General features: G+C 36.1%; 1 protein-coding gene across 4 annotated transcripts in view; it reads left to right on the plus strand.

Annotated features, from left to right (window-relative positions):
* Nucleotides 1–2,451: 2,451 nt before the first annotated feature.
* LOC131859817 (uncharacterized) overlaps nucleotides 2,452–21,784 on the plus strand; it is a 144,722-nt gene continuing 125,389 nt past the window's right edge. For 2 of the 4 annotated variants that reach the window (XM_059213946.1, XM_059213948.1), the window contains exon 1: nucleotides 2,452–2,759. In XM_059213946.1, the coding sequence (XP_059069929.1) occupies nucleotides 2,688–2,759 (72 nt within the window). In that variant the 5' untranslated portion in view covers nucleotides 2,452–2,687. The remainder of the gene's footprint in view (nucleotides 2,760–21,784) is intronic. The other 2 variants (XM_059213947.1, XM_059213944.1) reach the window with 2 other exon arrangements.

Below are 21,784 nucleotides of genomic sequence, written 5' to 3' on the forward strand. Positions count from 1 at the left end.
AAGTGGTAAACATGATACCCTGCTTCAACCTCCTAACTATAAAGTTGAAACAGGGGGGGCATATATAGCTACCCTTGAATTTCATTACTCTTAGTAAGCATTTTACGAGATTTTGAAATTTCAACTAACAATGTGGTTTTGTAGAATGTAGTTCCTAACATTGTATTGCGGATATTGCTGGGGGCTTCATTTGACATTTATAGACGTATCCTTTTTCTCATGAATGTTTACTTTTGTATACTTAGCTGCACACACATGTAGTGTCATATGACTGCTAAATTGGGGGCTATATTTAGCGTCGTAAATTGCACACCCTTAATCAGGTTGTCCAATTCCATGCTTAGTTAGCACTCACCTTAGTGTGTCGCATAACATTATGCATCATAGGAGTTCTTTAGGCACATAATTAATAATTTAATTAAACCTAGGTCCTTTCATATCAATTCACATATCATAAAATTGGGCCCTCGATCTTAGGTGTGCGCCTTTTTATTTAATCCTAGTCTTACCCTAATTTCAATTTTCAAAGCACATCCCACATATCTACCACATTATTATTTGAGCGACCAAGCTGGATTCAACATTAGAACCTCGTTATCTCGCATCCCTAAAAAATTCAAAAAAAAAGTTGATAGGACTGGGGCGAATCTCTACTACCCGATCCCACACTTTTTTCTTCGAATCTTAGGAGGATAATTTGGCTATCTTTTCTAATTCAAATCTTGCTTTGTGCCAATTTTTATCAATTCTAGTTCGGCTTTTCATCGAATTCAAATTTAGGGTTTCATATATAAGGCAAATCCTTTCCTCATTTGGGGATCCTATCTAGCAATTCCAGAGGAGATCCTTGTGAAGTGAAATTTTTTCTTTTGATAAAGTCTCAGATCAACAAATTCATCCATCATTAAGTTTTCATCAGCCATGGAAGCTTCAAGAGACATTGAGGGATAACAAGGGAAACACCAATTATTGATTGGCTTGTACATCTTCCTAAGGATTGGGTATGATTTCATGTTGTTCTTATGCCTCTACATTGAGCTTTAGATTTACATCACATTAGTTTTTAGACTTACATTAATGTTTTAGTTTTGCATCCTAATTGTGGTTTAAAGCATTTTCATTACAATCATTTAGGGTTTTCTCTAACACATTTGGGTAGAACTCTAGTTTGCATTTAGCTCATAGCAAACTTACACACACATAAGATTCAAGAGCACACACACTTTTTTCAATCACAATACTGACTATTTGTGGAGGTGGAAATCACCAAAACAAGGGGGTCGACCAAGACAAACCCCTATATAGCCACAACCCTACCTTGTTTTGTTTATAGGTGCAACTATAGGTATTCGACGAAACCATAAGACTTTGAGAGAACTCAGGAAGCAGGTGCATGTCCTCTGTCAAAATTTTAGCCTGGTTCTCAAGGACTAAGGCACCTAGCGCCAGTGTCCTAGGACCGAGGCGTCCAATGCCTTGATCCTCCTAGTTCAACTCCAAAATTCAAGGTTCTCACTCAGATTGCATCAAGATTGAGGATTTATAGTAGGAGGATGAACAAAGTTGCTTATTTGTTTTGATAGGGACAACATAACTTTGGTAGTCAGCTTGCTGCCATGTTGTGATTAATAACTAAAAGATAAAATTCGAAATGTATCAATGATTAGATGACTACAAGGTGACCTTGCATAGAAAAGGCTAACAATATGGAGTTTGGGCTAGGTTGTATAACATGGTCTCATCTAACTAGTGCAATCTCATCCATGTCATTGCAAATATGCTGGTTTTGCTTGCTTTTACCCCTATACGTTTTTCTAAACTTTTGTTGTTTTGAAGAGCATAGCGAGGCTCGCTTTCAAGGCAAGGAGAATACCTAGACTTGTCTTGGTCACAATTCAAGCCCATATATGACGATGTACATGATTGTAGTCACGTCACATGAATGTGATACAAATGCAATTCTAATGCATTGATGTTATGTACTAGATGTAAAATTCTAATTTTAGATGCTCTATAATTGAACATCTTTGGAATGTTTCCTGTCAACCTTTGATAATACTAGTTCATGCTAATGGCCTACAAGATGACTATAAATACATTGCTCAATTGCATTTTTTCTAGTGTAGAACAATATGACTAAAACAATTTTTAAAAGAACAAAAAATGTGAATTTTAAGTAAAATAGACTAAACTTCATTGTACAACCTAATCTCAAGTTAATTTTTTTTTTCAAATGATAGTTAATAAAAATGAAGATAATATAAAGTCACAATTAACTACTAAATTATTAAATGTGAAAAGTGAATTGAATTGGAATAAGATGAAGACGTTAAAGTGTAGCGTAGGCACTTTTATTTCCTTTATTTATTTATTTTTAGTAGAAAATCTAAATAAATAAATTTCTTAAAAATAAGATTATGATTCACAATGTTTGAACTTTAAACACCTGCTTAAGATCAATTTAATTTTTTGTATTTTAAAATGTACCGGGTATCAGTTGGCTCTTAAAGCAGTGATCTGCCCTCCTCCATAATATACAATTTCCTTCACAGGATTTACGGAGGGATTTTGTTTATCGTCTAAGGATGTTGGGTATCAGTTGGCCCTCAAAGCAGTGATGTTCCCCCCTCCATAAAATACAATTTCCTTCACAGGATTTACAGAGGGATTTTGTTTATTGTCTAAGGATGTTACGGATTACTGCACATTTCCTTCTGTTCCTGTTCATTCAAATTCAAGGAGAAAACTGTATTAAACCTGTGAGCACTCTTTCTCTAAGATAACTCATACTATTGTATTCACATTTGTTTATTAGTTTGAATCCAATATGTTTTTCAGCTTCGAAAGTTTTAAGACAAATCCATAAAAACATCAGTTCATCTGGATATTTACTGCTTTTGATAGCCCACTTCATTGACAGAGGTTATTCTGTTTCTGTTTTAGCTCGAACAATAATTTTTTTGATCTGGAATAGTTGGTGAATCAACATTTTTTTTGGAAAGACTCTAGGCGTTTTATTTATTGGTAGAGTACATTATGAGGAAACTAAAACAATTGTGTACACTCCGAGTCTTCAAAATTTCTTAGCATGTTTAAAGGACAGTGGAGAGCTAGGGCATAGTTTCTTGTTGGTTGTTGGAATTCATTTGATGATGTGAATGCTGCGAATCTTGACCTACATTTGACGGGTGTGCATTGAAATGGTTTCTGGATTCTGGGTTGGTGAGACTCAGGGTTCAAATCACAATCGCTGTACCAATTGGGATGGTCGAGTTGAAGGCTTGAACGCAAAGATAAGGGCAACACACCGATTTCCAGAGGGTAGGTTATCGCTGCGTGGTTAAATCTGATTTTCAGGATAAATTTCCGCCCTCTTTTGAACTGTAAAAGCCCAATAGTCTCTCCTATCATACCTGGCAAGAGAGTTTTCCCTCAACTAATTGGGCATTGGCTCAATTGGGTTATTATATATGCGTTCCCGAATATGTATGAGCAAGTGGTCAATGCTCATTCGAAACCACTATATATGAGGGTAATAGATGCATTCTCTAGCTAGAGTTGTATCAAGTTTTTTACCAGTGCCTGTTCATTCAACCTGTTTGTATCTTTCATCTTATTACTTTTGGATCTAAGAGCAATAGATAGCTTGTAGAAGGTTTAGAAAAGAATAAGATCACCCTGTAATTGTTTGGAACACAGTACTTATTATATCAGATTGCCTAGTGCTGAAGCTTTCATTTTACAATAAAGTGTTAATGGATGATACTTTAACAGGGAATCAGGCATGGCGTACTGGATTTTACAATTTGTTAAATAAGTGCAATTCGCAATTCTGCTTTAGTTCTTTTATAGTAATGAACATGAATTGAATAACGTAATTTGAAATGAATGGTGGATGCCTAGAGAATTTATTGATCTAAGGCTCTCCCCAAGCTCGTACCATGAATACGCATTTTATTCTTTGATTCAAGGTGTTTTGTAGTTTTAATATGCATTGACATTGACATATTATTTTTTGAAGTAACCAAGACACAAACTTCAAATTGTGTGCATCTTCGTTGGCCTCTCCATGGTGCTTGGCACAGTCATTTTTTTTTTTGGCAAACTGCTACCGGGGGTGGCTACCATTATATTAATATTAAAGAAATTTTCAACAGGGTCCTAGTTGTAGAGAGAGATCAGGATCCTAATGCCTTCAATGACTTCCTGGGCTCTCTCATTGTGAAGTAGCCAAGATTTTGAAACATTTTAAGAGTAAGTAAATGAAGATTTCAGTTTATGAGAATGACACAATACTAAAGTTTTATATGGGCACAACATTTGGTTATATTTGGGGATCACAACATATACTCGTGGCATAGAAGAACTACAAAATCTTTGGATTTTTGAAGTAGATTGGTGCTTTAACCATTGGGTAATAAAGTCAGATTATTCCTACATCACCTAAAGATAAAGCTTTGGATTTACCCAATGAAACACAAGTTTACACAATACATAAATGGGAAAGGGAAAACGATACATCACAAATATAGCATGAATGGATTAATACATCGCAAAATAACTTAGAAAACAAGAACCCTTTTTTATGAGTAGGAAATTAAATGGGTTGCACAAAACCATTTACATGCTGAGAAAAGTAACCTCTCCTTCTGAGCTGGGAATCTAGTCATGGTAGCATATAGCCTGAAAATTGTTGCAACACTTTCTCAAAGACCCATGGTTCAGGTGGATATGCATAATCATGCAAATAAGAAATTTAGGATGCACTGATCGATTTGCATCACGGCTGGAGGATCGACTTCCGTAATGAGAAACCAATGTAGACGGTGAAGATATTGATCCTCATTTTGAAGGTATTCAGCAAGGTCTTGTGGCCATAGTGCATTTGTAGGTGTAGTAATTTCCACATGTTGGAATTGCTCCTCTCCACCTGTCTTTTCAACATATGCGATCCTTTACTCAGTCCAATTACCAACCTCTAGGAAAGTTTGGTGTTGTTGAAAAATATTCTCTCACTATCTCTTGACTTACTGAATCTACAATTGATATCAGCGGAACACCTTGTGGTGGGAATTCTTCTTGATCATCTTCATCAATTAATAAGCCTTTGGTTTACAACCTTCAGAGTTTGAATCTGAATGACCATCAAGGTCTGAATCTTTAAGCACTAGATTATTATCAAAGTACACATGTTGAAAACATCATCTTTTGGTAGCTCACTTTGCCATCCATCATCCTATATTGTCAGTCCTTGGATAAACTAGGTTTCTTTAGTTTTTTCAGTGCAATCAGCTTGAATGATTATTTCTGTAGGAGAGAGCAAACAATTAGGTTCTTTACTGTCAATTAGGCTACTGTTGTCTCCTATCACCTAGGTAGGAGTATGAATATGAATTTTTGGTGGCATTTTATTTTCTTTGGTCAGCCATTCTTCTTCTCTGATATTTTGGAGAAAAAAATCCACTTTTTCTTCACTAATATGTTTTGGATTTATTGAGGACATGTCAAACCTCAAGACAAAATCCATTGTGTCCTTCACTGAAGATTTGCTTTCAAGGTGTTGTAGGAAACTAACATGATTTGTTAAAGGATCCTTCTTAAGAATTTCTGATCTAATGGGTGCTTCCAGGGTTGAATTATCTTCAAGAATAGGAAAGTCTTGCTCTTTATCCAACTGTTATGCTTCTTTGATGTCTTGAATAAAATATAAGCCTTTTATGACTATGTCTTTATCTCTTCAATTAATATCAATTGAGATCTTTCATCATGGATGTTTATAGAAGCTACTAAATGCGAAGCTGAAAACACTTGAGAGAAACATACCTTGACCTTTTTCTTTGATTATATCTGTTGTAGGTTCTTTGAGGTACCCATCAAATGAAGAAAAGAAGCAATCAAATTCATCATCATTCTCTTTAACACAACTAATCTCTTCTTGCTCTTTAAATTTTGACTTGATCTCATTTTAGAGAAAATATGGCATGCTTGTGTAACAACAGTACTCTATTGACAACCCTTAGCTTTAAAGAACTTGATCAAAGAAGGCAAATTGTCTACTTCTAATGAATACTATTGTTTTGATTGTGAGTCATGGTCATATGAGCACATAACATAGTTTATTATGTGATTATGAAAATCACTTCTTACCTTACCAGGTTTGTATTGGGTATATACCATCTCACAGTCATCGCCATTGTGTTTGTCTGAAAGGTGTTCAAGACCATCTGAAATCCTTGATTTTCATTTAATGCTATCATTATCTGTGTGAATCTGTGCATCTGAGGACAACTTTCTCCATTTGTTCACTTGGTGAATGTAGCATGGAACAAGCAGTATCTATGTGCAGGAGAAGACTATTTTGCCACTTGCCTGGTTGGTGAAGTAAAGCAATATGAGCTATCATTGACATAATTGATGAAAACAACACCTTTGCTTGAAGGAGGTGGATCTTGTTGAAGTGGTTGAATGTTTAAAGTTACCGATGATTTGATTGAATCTTTTTGTATGGCATCTTCTTGAGCATCCTTCAATTAAAATGCTACTTTGTTTGAAAAAAGAAAGCAATTTCGGAAGCTAGAGCATTGATGAAACAATTTAGAAGAATCTCAGAAGATAGACAATTGAATCTAGCAACTAATGCATTTTTTCACTTTCATCTTTCTTGGTATTTGAGTGATATGGTTGTCCTCGAGCAACTTGAAACATGCAAGAAATTTCTTACTCATTTATTCCCAACTTGTGATTGTACTGGTGGCAAGGTGATGAAATCAATCAGCTGCTGTTTCTTGCAAGTTCTTCACAAACAAGCAAACTACAACATCCTTATGTGCTAGGCTTAAAATCCACACATATTGGTGAAGGTTGAAATGTACTTTTTGGGATGCTGCTTGCCATTACCATAGAACTTGGGAAAGTTTTTCTGCAATCCTTGAGGAAGCTCCTTGGAATAGATGTGTAGTGAAACTGCTCTTTGAATTAGAAGGGGAACCTCCTTGTAAAGTAAAAACTAACCTGAAACTGGACAATACATACTTGCAATTTACAATCTTTACAATGATTTTTGGGATGGTTCATGTTCATGTTGAATAAATAATGTAAATGTGTATATTTTTTTGTTTGTTTGTAGAAATTACGATTTTCCCAAGACCTGCAAACAACTATAAACCTTCACAAGAGAAAAATAATTCACCAATAGACGAATGATTGTGATTGAGATAAATAAAATGTACAATAAGCTCTCCTTATATAGGTAAGAACAAGGATGCAAGCACCAATGAGGTGCAAGGGTAGGTTCAACCACCCGACACAAAATACTAGATGTAGGTAAATAATAAAATATAATAAACCTTACTGAACACCTAGGGAATGATAAATCTGCCTAAGTAAACTTAAGATGTGAGTAAATATTCATTTACTCCAACACCCCCCCTTAGGTGCAACTTAGGGAGAAGATTATTATGCAAAGAGCAAGATGGGTCTCGACAACTAGGCCCTTTTAGGTACCTATGTACAATGCAAATGCAATGAAATGAATCTCTCACAAAGCGGAGAAAAGGAGAAAATCACATGGGGAAAAACTCCTCTCCAAAACAGAGAAAACAAACAAGCAAATCATGATGCATGAAGGACTCAAGATCCCCCAAGGACTATATACACCATGTATATGTACAATCAAGTATCCCCCCATAGGAAGGAAGAAGAGAGACATAATATCCCCCCCATAATGAAGAATGTCCTGCAAAAATGGTGAGTGCTTGAAGACAAAACATAGTCGAATGCCTACAAACAACATCATTTCTCCCCTTGGGAAGAAGATACACCAAGTACAAATGTAGGAATGCTTCTCATTCTAGATAGGAATTGGTAGGAAGCAAAATCCAATTGTAGGATGATGATGTCTTTGAAATGTGCTCATATGTTGCCAAGACCTTGGAAGATGATGCCACTAACCAATCAGTTGCACACCCAATCACAATTGAAGGTGACAAGCAAGGAACCAATGATAATTGATCGTGAACAAGCTTCGAAGACAAAGATGAAGTGACAACACTGGTGCCATAACAATCACTAAATAAGAGAGATGCCTCTAAAAACTGAATAGGAGTCTCCAAGCTCAAGGAAGCCATCAAGGAAGCCATCACATAAGCATGATCAAATTGAACCATGGAATGTGACAAATCAAGTGAAGGAGGAGACTCATGAATGTCAATCTCCAAAGACAATGTAGAAGAATCTCCAAATGTGATGAAACTCTCATCAAAGAGAAGAGAAATCCCCTCAAATGTGTCTCCCAAATCTGAAATGTGAGACTCCACAAGCAAAGAACCCATGTTTGGCAAGTAGGAATCCCAATCAGGAAGACAATGATAATCTTGCGAATCAGGAATGATAAAAGTCTCAAATGAAGGCCGATCAACTATCTCTGACAAAGAATCAAGAACCTCTGAAGCATCTGCGATCTCCTCCAAAGGATCAAAAGCATGGGTTATCAATTTTGAAGAATAAAGAGGCACATTGGAGTTGGAAAGAGGAGCGTTGAGAGACGGTGAAGAATCAAGGTCTTCATATACCTCTCGAATGTGAGTCCCAAGAGCATGAGGACACTCAAAGTGAATAAGAGACTCCAAAAAGTCATCATCAACATGTTAAAAAATGACTCTAAAAACTCCAGCTCTAAAGCCTTTCCAAATACTATACTCACAAGGTGTGCTAGGACAAGGAACTTCATTAAACAAATAAGGCAATAGATTACATTCACTAAGATGAGTGAGAATTAGATTACTCCATTGCTTATAGTTCCCTCTCTCCAAAGTAATTAAAAAACCCATTATGATAATTCTTCAAAATATCATAGATAGTGCCATAAAAAATAAGAAACTCCCAAAAAAGAATAACTTGATTGCAGCAAAATATGGGGAAAGGATGACAAGAGCCGATAAATTGGCGGTTAACACGGGCCAAGCACCAAGTAACCACAACCAATCACCAAGTCAACAATCCGCCAAATAAGACTGCCAAAACATATAGATGATTTCCACACTAGCAATATCAGTAGCGCCAGCCAAACACCACACAAAATGCAAGCAAAATAGCTATACGCAAGTTGAGATAGAGTACCATGGGCCAATACAAGCTCCAGCCAAGGCTTGTGAAGATCTCGGCCGGGATAATGAATCGCAGATCCAAAGACTAGTGCGTCGGCCAAGCAATACAAAACTCAAAGGAAATGTGTGGGAATCAAACCACCAAAGAATGATAACCTTACAGGATAGACTCCACGAGTTGGACAAATCATAACACCAACTTCACGAGCTATCGCAACCACAAAACAATATTTGATGCGATCCTCACACGGTGTCAATACGGAATTGGCACAAAAGATGCCAATGCAAATAGAAGCCACCAACCTGGCAATGGAACGATGGCCAAAGAATAGTGGAACTGCCACTGACAAAAAAAAACACATCCGCCACGCAGGAAACAACAGATGTAGGCTTCAACTATTGAATCTGGCCAATTCAAAATGCAGACCTGCCAATTATAAGGCTACGCCAAACATAGTGCCCAGTGGAGAATACCGTTGGTCAAAGCAATAGCCCGATGGGGATGGGGTTAGATATTGCCTGAGATCTGCCGATTACCAAGTGAGGCAATCCAACAAATGCAATGATAACTTTGTAGACAAATCTTGCAGCCATGACCTATGTGATGGAGATTATGCCAAATGCCTGGCAAAATATAAGATATAAGTTTTGGTCTCTTGTCAGCCTGATCAACAATACATGGACCAAAGACGTGATCGACAAATAATTGACTGATGAAGCTCATGACTGGTAAATGAAGCCGTCAAAACCCTGCAATCTTAGGTGAAAAATAAATTGAGAAATATGGATCTGCAAAAGTAAAATATGGCTACCAAAAGAGATAGCCAGCCGATGCGAAACCCATAGATCTCACAACCACCCTTTGCATAAAATGAAAATCAAAGCCAACTCAATCATGACCAGATAATTTGACCCTAGGCTGACCAGATAATTGTGCAAGCTGACCAAACAATGGATCTACCAACGCACTAAAGATATGACTGAGAAAAATCTGAAACCGATGATGCACCAAATGAAATGATGCATATATTACCAATTCAAACTCAGGACCTCAAACTGACTGGTGAAAACTTCTCAAAAATAGGAAGGAGCCACTAGATGTCGGCTCTGATACCATGTAGAAATTATGAATTTCCCAAGACCTGCATACAACTATAAACCTTCACAAGAGAAAAATAATTCACCAATAGATGAATGATTGTGATTGAGATAAGTAAGATGTACAATAAGCTCTCCTTATATAGGTAAGAGCAAGGATGCAAGCACCAATGAGGTGCAAGGGTAGGTACAACCACCCGATACAAAATACTAGATGTAGGTAAATAATAAAATATAATAAACCTTACCTAACACCTAGGGAATGATAAATTTGCCTAAGTAAATTTAAGATGTGAGTAAATATTCATTTACTCCAACATATTTGCCTTGGGTTAAAGGCAAAGATCCTCTTTGAACATTAGATGGAGGATTTTAGGCTTTTTGACTTAAAACAAATCCTTTGACTACATGTTTATGCCATTTAAAAAAAAAAAGATTGAGTAGGTTAAGTACACATGGAGTTGGATGGGCTAACACATAAACACAATGCCATGGTTAAATTAAGTGTATGACTCGGTGCAAAGCAATGAGCTACACCTCTGAGTTCACATGCAATACAAAGCTTGCAAATTCAACAAAACAATTTAATCTTTAGTACACCTACCAAGACATTTCATTAAGCATTCGTAAGCAAGATAGGCAATAATAAATATCATTGAGTGAATAACAAATTCGGGATACCAATAACCTTGAAAATTTGAAGAATAGAAACTCCAACAATATGTAGGTGTGAGAATTATCATTGATTGATGAAACCAATTAAAAAAAAAACAATTATTTATATTGCTTACAATGCTAATGCATGAAAATAAATAAATAAAGCTAACCACTACTTCAAGCTCACTATGATTTCTTGCATGACTTCTAAATTTATTTCAAATTAATCCTATCCACCAATTCTTATATTACAATCATGTAGTTGGTAGTTGAATTGAAGATTAAAATAATACAATTATCTCTTAAAAGCTTATGTCTTTTGCATGATGAGGTAGACGATCTAAAAGAAATTGACTTTGAGCCATAACTAGAGGACGCTAATAATAGTATGGGTTCCTTGTTAATATTAAGATCAGACAGATAACAGTAAGAAGAAAATAACAAAGAAAACACACATAACACAGCAGTACCCTGGGAAAACCTCCCTCTTGGAGGTGAAAAACCCAGCAACAAGTCTCAGATGTTTATTAGGCAATAATCAGAAGTGATTTTACAATATGCTTCAGCACTTGAAGCTGTCAGCACATAATGGACAGTAATAGCTTCAACCTAGGGAGTGAACTTATCTGCAATTCGGATGTTGCTGTCCCAAAGATGAAGTTCGCTGCCCTTTAAATTGAATTCGCTGACCTCCCAAGGTGATAGCAGTGCTTCAGATAAGGTTCACTGAGCTTCCAATAATATTCACTGTCTTCTGATAGTGTTCGCTGTCCCCTGATTGTGTTCGCTGTGCACTCAATGATGATCGCTGCCTTTAGATGATGTTTGCTGATCTCTGATCATAATATGCTGATCACTGAAGTAATTCGCTTATGACAGATAGGAATCTATTTTCCAAAATGTATATCTGGTGTTTGTAAATGACTTTGTATATATATGTGACAAACTAACCTAGAAGCCTTAGGTCGGCCTTGCTAATTGATTTCATAATAATCTAAGGTTGGCGCCCAATATAGGGTCAGACCGATAATCATTTACAAGTTACATTTATATATAGGTCTTGTCCTATCCACAAGTTACATTATATATAGGTCTTGTCCAATATTCATAGCAAGATATAATTACAAGTTACATGTAATCCGAACTTAGCTATTATTTCAACATTCCTTGTGTAAAAATAGAGACTACTACCAATAGCATGAGCTATGAATACTTTCAACTAAAGATAGACAATTCCATAATATGCTTTTCTCTTTGAAAAACTATATTTAGCATTGGCTAAAAATAGACTTCTAGATGTGCAGTTCTAGATGACTTTGTAGCTTTTTCTCTAATCATGGATAAACATCTGAAAAAACTTGAAAATCTACTCATACATCCCTTCTTTGTATAGGCATGTCCTTGCTAGTGGGCGTTTACCTACTCTATATTGTTGTGTTGACTATCTCTAGTGCATGCCACTATTCTCGGGGTAATTTTAACAAGATTGTATGTTCCTTTATGAGGTGCACACCATTGTCCAAGAGTGCACCATTACTTTGAAACTAAAATAAAATATAATTTAAAACTTCCTTGTGCAAGTGTGCCTCATCTATTTTGTATGCATTTTAAATTGTTTATTTGCCTTGACACCTTGACATGTTCTTGTTTCAGGTGCACTTGAAAGAGTTTTCTTCAAAGAATTAAGATTTATTGTGTTTTGGCATGTGCCATTGGTTTAGTGCATGTCAATACATATGATCGATGTTTTAAAAAACAACTTTCTTTATCAGAGCATGAGCTAGAAGGCTATTCCTTGCTAAATGAATACACAACTATATACACATAAATGATTCATATGATTCATATGAGAATTACATAGTAATTTAAGAGAGTTTTCATATGATATAATAGCTGGTTTTGTTACATTCTTATACAAAATTTGAATAAGGGAACAATTTCAACACATTGTCCCTTTTGTCGACTATTAGACTACGGTATGAACTAGTTGACAATTGCCAAGGAATTCCAATTGTCGGCAACTACCAAAATTAATTCCATTAGTTGAAAATGCATATCCATACTCGTTAGACTAATCAAAAGTTCAACATAACTAGTTAGTGTAGACATTGAAGGAGGAGATGAATGTTGGGAGGCAATTTTGCATAATTTTTAAACTTCCTTTGTTCATGGCTTGAGGTGACGAGCAACCAAAAGTTCTTGTTCTCTTAATGTTTTGACCATATGCATGGCCTCCATTAATTGAGTCTTGGCCTTGTCAACATCTTTTGATCTTTGGTAGCACACTTATGCTATTTTGTCTCTGTATGTTGAGTCTATTGAGCTAACTGGGCTTGAAATATAAGCCTTTGATCTTCTAATTTCTCCATTGTTTTGAAATCTTCACAGATTCATCAATTTTAGCACCAATTGTATGTTGGGCTTCCATATTTGTTTGCAACATGAGATATAGATATCAGAACCGGTATTCAATGGAAGATAAAGCCTCTAAAACCTTCTTATCTGATCCTCCAAAAGATGGTGAAAATCACATTGCAATCCATTTGTGTTTCATCTCTAGTAGTTTAGTAATAGGCCACCTATGAGAAATATAGATTTGAATGAACTCTTTATGAGAATCATCTTTGACAAATTGTTGATTATGTTGAGCTACTTGTAGGACCAAAGGAGAATGAGTGTTGTCTAATCCATGCAATATATGCTATCTCACACATAATATGTACCATTGGTTCTGGATTTTGAACTTACTGCTGAATAGTACATATTGGATCAACAATGATCTGGTTTTGGGAGCTGAATAGAAATATGAAAATTTCCTCTTCCTCGCTCTATGTTGGGCTATGTGGCTCTATTGGCTCATGTAATACATTCTCATAATGCAACTGTTGAGGATTTCCTTTTGTTGAAGAGTAGGGAATGATTGAAGCCTCTTTGGATAGTTCTACAGTGTGGTAACAAAAGGTGTAGTTATATCTACATTCTCAACCTCCTCATCCTCTTCTTGTCGTCATCTTCTATTAGTTTTTCTTCAGAGAATGATTTAGCTTGTGCACTTTTTTTCTTTCTTGTAGCGGTATTGCTTGTCTTGTCTTCCTTGCCTTTCTATTGCATTATCTGTATACCCAAGGACTTCCATTTGTAGATAGAGGGCCAAGTAGGATCATAATCTATATAAAGTTGAAATTTGCTAGTTGCCAAGGACAATGTCTGCATATAAATTGCATTTGGGAACGATTCAATTGCATGTTGCATCATATAAAAATCTTTCTACTTCAAGGATACTCTTTTATTCTTGTTGACAATGGTTTTGCCCAATTGTAAATCTCTCCCTTGCTAATTTGAACCATGTACTTAGTCATCCCAAATGCACTATTTGAAGCTCATTTAGCTCCCATTAGTCTTTTTGATAAGGCCCGTAATGCATTTCCACTCTATTGATGTGTTTTTTATGCACATGCAAACACAAAATAAAATACCCAAAAGTATCTTATCCTCTCTTGAACAAAGTTACTCATATGCTGAAGATTAGCTTAAGGATCACATGAGGCAACTCCAAGGTTCTTGTATGCCGGGTCATGACGTGTGGATAAGCTTGTTGGTTTGATGTGATTATGCTGGAATCACAAAGGGACTTACGTTGAATTGTTGAATGCTTGAATCGCTCGAACTTGATCATCTGATGTTGCAATTTTGTGATGCTTTTTATCCTAAACTAGCTTGAGTTGAAAAAAGGGCAAAAGATGGAAGGGTTGAGGAACTCTATCTTAAAGCCTAGAATGTAAGAAAGTAGGTGAATGATTAGATGGAATCTTACTGGGCAAGGTCTCACCATCAAACTGACCGATTTGACACAAGCTCAGTGCAATCTTCTAAGGTGCAATTCTAAGATGTTCAAATCATTACCATCAAACATTGATCACCATTCAAGTTAATGCATAAACAATGGACGCGTGACAATTTGAAGTTAAGCTCATATCATTCCAGTCGACCACACAAGGCACACTTACAATCAGCAAGAGGCTAGTGGTATGGACTAAATGGATTCCATGCAAATGCATTCAACAAATTCCTCCATTCTATCTAATCAACATGAAAGCAAATGAGAAGTAGAAACCATGAGACTTGTTGAAATAATACATTTCACCATAACTTAAATGAAAAGAGTATCTCATTTACAAGTCTTTAACAATAATTTCTTCTGTTCCTAATCTATCCTAAGTTCTATTCTATCATCTATTCTATTCTCCTTCTACTACTATTCTTCTATTCACTTACTATTAACCTTTACAAATGAAGAGCTTGAGCCTTTTATAATGCTCTCAATACAATTCAATGGCTCAAATCACTTTGAGATCAATGGCCGAGGTTTTACAATGAAAACCCTAATTAGGGTTTGTTACGACAAACTCAATTCTGGTATAATTACAACATTTTGACACATGTCATCTTTAGAATACTTGACCAATAGATAGTAGGGGTAGGTGCATTGAAATTTGTGCCATCATGGACGAGTCAAGTTTATTGAATCAAGACATGTTGATGTGGAACTTCTTGATTTGGTGAGTGGTGACTGGGATGCCACCTCAACTTGTGCTTGTAGACTTGGTAGATCATCATGAAGGAATATTTCCTGATACTCAACATTATCCAACTTCAACAGTGATGATGATGATCTTCTAACTTTGATTAACTCTTCTGAAACTGTTCTCTTGAATGTCTTAATCATGGAGGTGCAAGTTATACTCTTAGTCTTGAAGTATTGATGTAGCCTTGGGATGAATTCTTGGTGTCACCATTGCTTCTCTGCTTTGGAATTCCTTCTCTGTGAGTCCCTTCATGTTGTTGGTGTCGTGGACCATGTCCTTGTGCAAGTGAACGCTTCTTGTGTTATCACCTTTTTGTGCTTGTTTATGAAGTTCCCTTGAGGATATCTTCCTCGTATCTTGATCTTGATGTTGAAATTTGCTCCTTGAGACACTTGTTTCAATCCTCCTCCAATGTGATCCCCTTGATTTCTTTCTTCATCTCCTGCAAAGCAAACAAATGAGCATCAAACACTCGTGATATATAACCTCTATAATCTCTTAATTTGACATAATTTCCGCTTTTGTGTGATTTGCAGGTTTGATAAGAGCATTTAGAGAAAATCCACTCTCATGAAGGAGCACTTGAAGTGTTTTTCTCAAACCTAGTCCAATTCTGCCCTTCATCACTTCAGGTTTGAATACTTATCCTTCATGCAGGTGGAGGCATCAAATTAACTTGGAAGAGGGCTCTACAAGCAATTTCGCTCCTAAAGTGGAGCACATGAAGTTCGCTCCAACCTTGATGCACATGAAGTGATCTTCAAACTCGTCATTGAACTTTCTTTCACACGTTTCCCTTCATTCTATGGGTTCTAACATTGAGTCTTTCAACCATTTATTGATGAAAAAATGACAAACTAACCTTAGGGAAGGCCTCTATAGGAATTTCGCTTTGAGAGTGGAGCACATGAAGTTCACTCCAAGATGGGTGCACATGAAGTTCGGTCTAAATGCCATGCACATGAAGTTCGGTCTAAATGCCATGCACATGAAGTTCGGTCTAATTGTCATGCACATGAAGTTCGGTCTAATTGTCATGCACATGAAGTTCGCTCTAATTGTCATGCACATGAAGTTCGCTCTAAATGCCATGCACATGAAGTTCGCTCTAATTGTCATGCACATGAAGTTATTTTCAAGTCAAAATTGAACTTGCCCTAAATCACTTCATTGCTTCATCAATTCAATCCTTAGGTTTTTCAAACCCTCATTCTCAAAAACATGTCAAACTTACCTCATGAAGGCCTAAAAGGAAAATTCGCTCCTATCAAAGAGCACATGAAGTTGAAATTTGCTCCTCAAGAGGAGCACTTGAAGTTACTTTCAAATCAACACTTGAACTCTCCTTTGCTCACTTACAGTCACTTCTCAACTTCAATACAACATAGCATGCTCAACATGAGGTCTTAGGGGGAATTTCGCTCTGAGACTTGAGCACATGAAGTTCGCTCCACAAGGGGTGCACACGAAGTGAAGTCCACTCCAAAGTGGATGCACATGAAGTTCTCTCCAAAACTCATGCACTTGAAGTGGATTGAAACTTGACACTTAGTGTTTTCTTGCTCACTCTCCTTCATTCCATTGATTCAAGCTTGCTGAACTAGGCTCATGGTGTGTTCTAGGAGCAACTTCGCTCTCAACCTTAAGCACTTGAATTAACTTGAAAATGTACTCTTAAGTTGCGTCTTACTACTTCATGCCTTAGTTTATGCCTTTATATACTATAAGACCTCAAAACTCACCTTGAATGTGACTTCTCTTTCGACTTGAGGGAATAAGAGCGAAATTTGCTAGGAGAGGGGCACTCGAAGTATCCCTAACTAGCAGTCTCTCACAATCTTCAGTTGAATTCATGATGACTTGAATTTTCATGATATCTAGACGCTACAAACTCACTCATATCACACCTCACACAAGGCTATCCACCCAACTCCTGGCTTCTTAACCACCTATACCTCTTCAATGCAAAGTTTAATAGCAAAGGATTCTAACTCTATCCTAGAAAGCAGAAAAAAAATTGGGGGTCCCCATTTGCAATGGGGCGATGTGTGAATACCTCACAACACACTCATCATTATTTTATATATTTTTTGAGATCTATAAATTTCACTCCAGAGGTTTTCTTGTTCTTTACTTGTTAGGTTGTCTTTGTATGGTATTTGAATAGCCATTTCTGTTTGTCTTTGACTGACATGACTTGTGGGTTTTAACATTGAGATTCGTAAACATGGGACCCCAAATACTCTAAAAAAATTGGTAGGAATGTATGTGATATTGATTGCTGAATCTAGGTATTGCACCATTGATTTTTGTTCTTTGTTGTCATAATCAGATACCTTGCTCATCAAATATGGTTCAAACTTTTTGAAATTAAAGTAAGGGACTTGTATCATTTTATCTACTTGAGCTGAAACTAGTGCAGCTTTGAGTAGATGGTCTTTTAGATTACTTGCCCCCCACGATCAAACTTCAGTAGCTTTAAGCGTCTCTCAAGTGAGAGATTCTACAATATTAGTTCCTTCTATTTATAGTTCTCATTATTTCCTCTATCCTTTAGTCCTTTTTGCAAGTAATTTTCTTGGTGTGCCACCACTTCTTTTTAAAGGGATTTATCCATGGTTGTGTTTTAAAATTTTTGGCCTACGAGATGATGAACTGCTTGCATATTTATTTCATTATGTAAAGCTACTTTCTTCCCTTTCCTAGCCATGATGAGTGCTTGTGGTCCTTGTATCGATTCAATAACGAACTTTGATATTTCTAGGTAGCTAATAAAAATGAATATGTTGGAGACTTCTTAAAATAAATAATATGACACTCTTGGTAGTTATTCCAATCAACTTCCCATTCTTCATTGCTGTCATTTATTGAACAAATGCTTGTGATTTCGTTAGCTGTATTTTGAATACAAACCCAGTTTTGTTTGAGCCAAAGCCGTGTTCGAGCAGTTTGTAGGACAACAAGTAGCAAGGGCCATGCAATGGACTTGGAATTACCAATCTATACATAATGTTCGAACAACTCAAAACCTTTAGTAGTGATTAGAACTCTCAATCGTATGGTTGAAACTAGGAAGGTAGTCCGTTTAGTGGCATAGGAAATTAACAATAGGATGAACTATGCAAACAACATGGCAAACCTTTGGTTGGAAGTCATATAATAGTGATTTCATACAAGAACAATGCCCAAGAAGCTAACTGTATGGTAAGAGTAGAAAAGATAGATCGTGTGGGAGAAAATAATGATTGTTCATATAATGTCAAGAATTTTTTGTAGGTATCTAGACAATACAGTGAATTCGAGGCATATGACTACAACACAATTAAATTGTACAACCAATAACCTGCAACAATTCAAAGTGTTTGGTGCTAGTAGATTGTACGCCAATCATTCCTTTTGCAATTATATGATTGTAGATGATCAAAACACTCACTCGTATGGCTATATAAGTCAAGAAACCCACTCAACACTCTTTATACAATAGTTGTACAATCAAAATAGTAGATGGTTGTATAGAGGGACAAAACTTGGTGATTGAGGGTTGTACAGTTGGGATTGTCAAGAAGATATTAGGCTGTGTAGTGGGTGTTAGCAAGAATTTAGTAGGTCAAATAGTTGGTATACATAATTTTCTCCTTTCATTTTCTAGTTTATTTTTGTCCTTATTTGCGTTGTTTACTATTTTTTTTTTTTGCTTTATTTTTTTCATTGTATAATTTTCTCCATTTATTTTTTTTCCCTTTTTGCTCTTTTTAATATCTTTCTTGCCCTTTTTCTATTTTTTTCTTGTTCCTTGGAATTCAACTTATTTTCTAATATTACTTATATTTGGTGTCAGCATATACAACAAAAGTAAGCTTCTTTGTAACATTCATTAGTAGAATAGGTACTTAGAATTTCCAACCCAAAGATTTTTTCAACAAAATTTACTTGGTTTTTAACTTTGTGATTCCTATGTTATTCACGTGTTTGTCATGAATTGACTAGGTGTGTGACTTTTGCCTTTGTTACTTCGGATTTGTTTGCTCCATCTCCCATGGATGCACTTGCCATGGATTTGTTGTTGATGTTTATAGTGTCGGTCAGATTCTTCCCTAAACCGACTGTGCAAATCCAAATGTCTAATTGGCCTTCCGGCCTTTGACATTTTGTGGATCGATTTATATATGCATCGTTTTATATCCTTGCCAATGTTTGTGTTTATAAATATGGTTAAGTGTAATTCGACACCCCTTGGATTATAAGATGTGTTCATTAAGGCATGATCTATGTCAAACTAAAAACGTGTTGGTTAAAATATAACCGATCTCCAATGAAGCAACATGATGGTTTAATAAGAAGCCAACCATTGGAGGAGACGTATTGTTTGCCATCATCCATGCATGGGTATATAGTTCGGTCCCCTCTCACTTCCAAGGCATCGAATCTACATACAAGCGAATCCTATTCCTTGATCAGCATATTAACTTTCTTCTACAGTTCATGATCTTCTACAGCAGATCGGTATATCACATACAAGCAGATCGCATACATCTAGATTGTGTTCTATCTACAGCAGTTATATCATTCACTCAGCAGTTTGTTGATATTTATCTACAGTGGTTTGTGAATCAGTAAGGAAGACAGATTTCCATAGCAGATCGTATATTCTGGTTATTGCCATTGATATAGCTTCACGTGTGAAGCAAATTCATTGTAAAGGCATCTTGTACATCAATATATATAAAGGAACTTCTTTGCTGGGTTTTTCACCTTCAAGAGGAAGGTTTTCCCAGGATAATATCTGTGCATTTGTGTTTGATTTATTGCCTGTAATATCCCTTGCCAAATCTGATTGAAAATTTCTGATTTAAATGCTCAAGGAATATTGTCAAACACTTGTCATGAAACTTTTGTATTTGCTGATTGTGGTTTCTTTTTGATATTCTGATTTATAAGATGATAATATGCATTCATTGAACTCAAAAGGTCATATATCAAAGTCTGAAACTAAATGAGAATGCAATGTAACACCTACCACTAACCTTTCAATGACAATGTGTGACTGAAATCATATGAAATATGCATCTACAGCTGTTAGACATTTCTACAAACATTTGGCATGCATTCTAAGAGACCAAAATGCACTTTACAACAGATTGTCATTAACACAAACACTTGTCATACATACATGTAATTCCCATGTGTCAATGAGTGGTAGTAACAGCAATAAATGTAGCCTCCAACAATCTGAAAATCGCTCTTCAAACCCCTTTGAATTTCTGTAGATTAACTCTTCTACTATTCATGGGTACTGTAGCGATTTACTTTTCACGGGTACTGTAGCAGCTGATAAAAGCCTGCAATCTGCTCTTTAATGGCTGCCAAGTAGAAGCCACAAGTCACTAATTGATCAATCTTTAAACCCCTTCAAACTCTTGATAAAATTCTCCAACTTTAAGCACAAATAGAACTCCTGGATGAAGCTCTCCCGAATGCCACAATTCAGTGGATATTTCACCACTTCACAGCAGCTGCAACATTGAAGAGTTTCATGTTCTCCAATGGCCTGGAAATTCGAAACCCTTGGCTTCTTCCTCTCCAAAATTCTTCAAGTATCAAAATGCATAATTCACAATGAGGTTCGAGTTCTTCAAGACAATATATATATTTCCCTCACAAGTTTGATTTCTCCTTTGCTCATTAAATGATAATTAAATTAGATGCACTTTATCATTTAATAATTACCTTGATTTGTGAGTCTAATTAATTAATTCCAGTGGCCCCATCTTATGATACCTCGACCCTCACTTAAGTTATAATATTAAGTTTATATTATAACTTAATAATATAAGCTCAGAACCATTAATGTTTATTTAAACTAAATAAACACTAATATCTCCATTATTACTCATCCTTTTTGAACGTCGTCTGAACTGGGAGCTGACATGATGAAGCTGCATACGACCATACCCCTTTACTAAAAATAGCAGGGGTTCATCTCTAACTTCTCTGACTTACTATAAATAGTAAGTAATTCACACGGAGTCCAAATGAAGCCAAACGAAAGCCAAACCTACAAACTTTGACCACTGGAGAAGCTGCATCCCTCAAAGGACCCTCTATTCAATCTTATTAGCGTACGAGGGTCAGTAATAGGCTAATCCCATTGAATATCTGATGTCAACAAAAAGGGGACATCACATTGCCTATCTAATCTGATTATTAAAACTTAACATTTGTTTTGTGCAATTTTAGGAATCAATATCTTGAGTGGGTTTTCTATGTTGGAACCTTTTAGCTAATTTCATATCCCAACCATTCAACCACTAATAATTGTCTTGTGACGAAGGATGGTCA

This window comes from Cryptomeria japonica, chromosome 11, assembly GCF_030272615.1.
Source record: "Cryptomeria japonica chromosome 11, Sugi_1.0, whole genome shotgun sequence".
In the NCBI taxonomy this organism is placed as follows: Eukaryota; Viridiplantae; Streptophyta; class Pinopsida; order Cupressales; family Cupressaceae; genus Cryptomeria; species Cryptomeria japonica.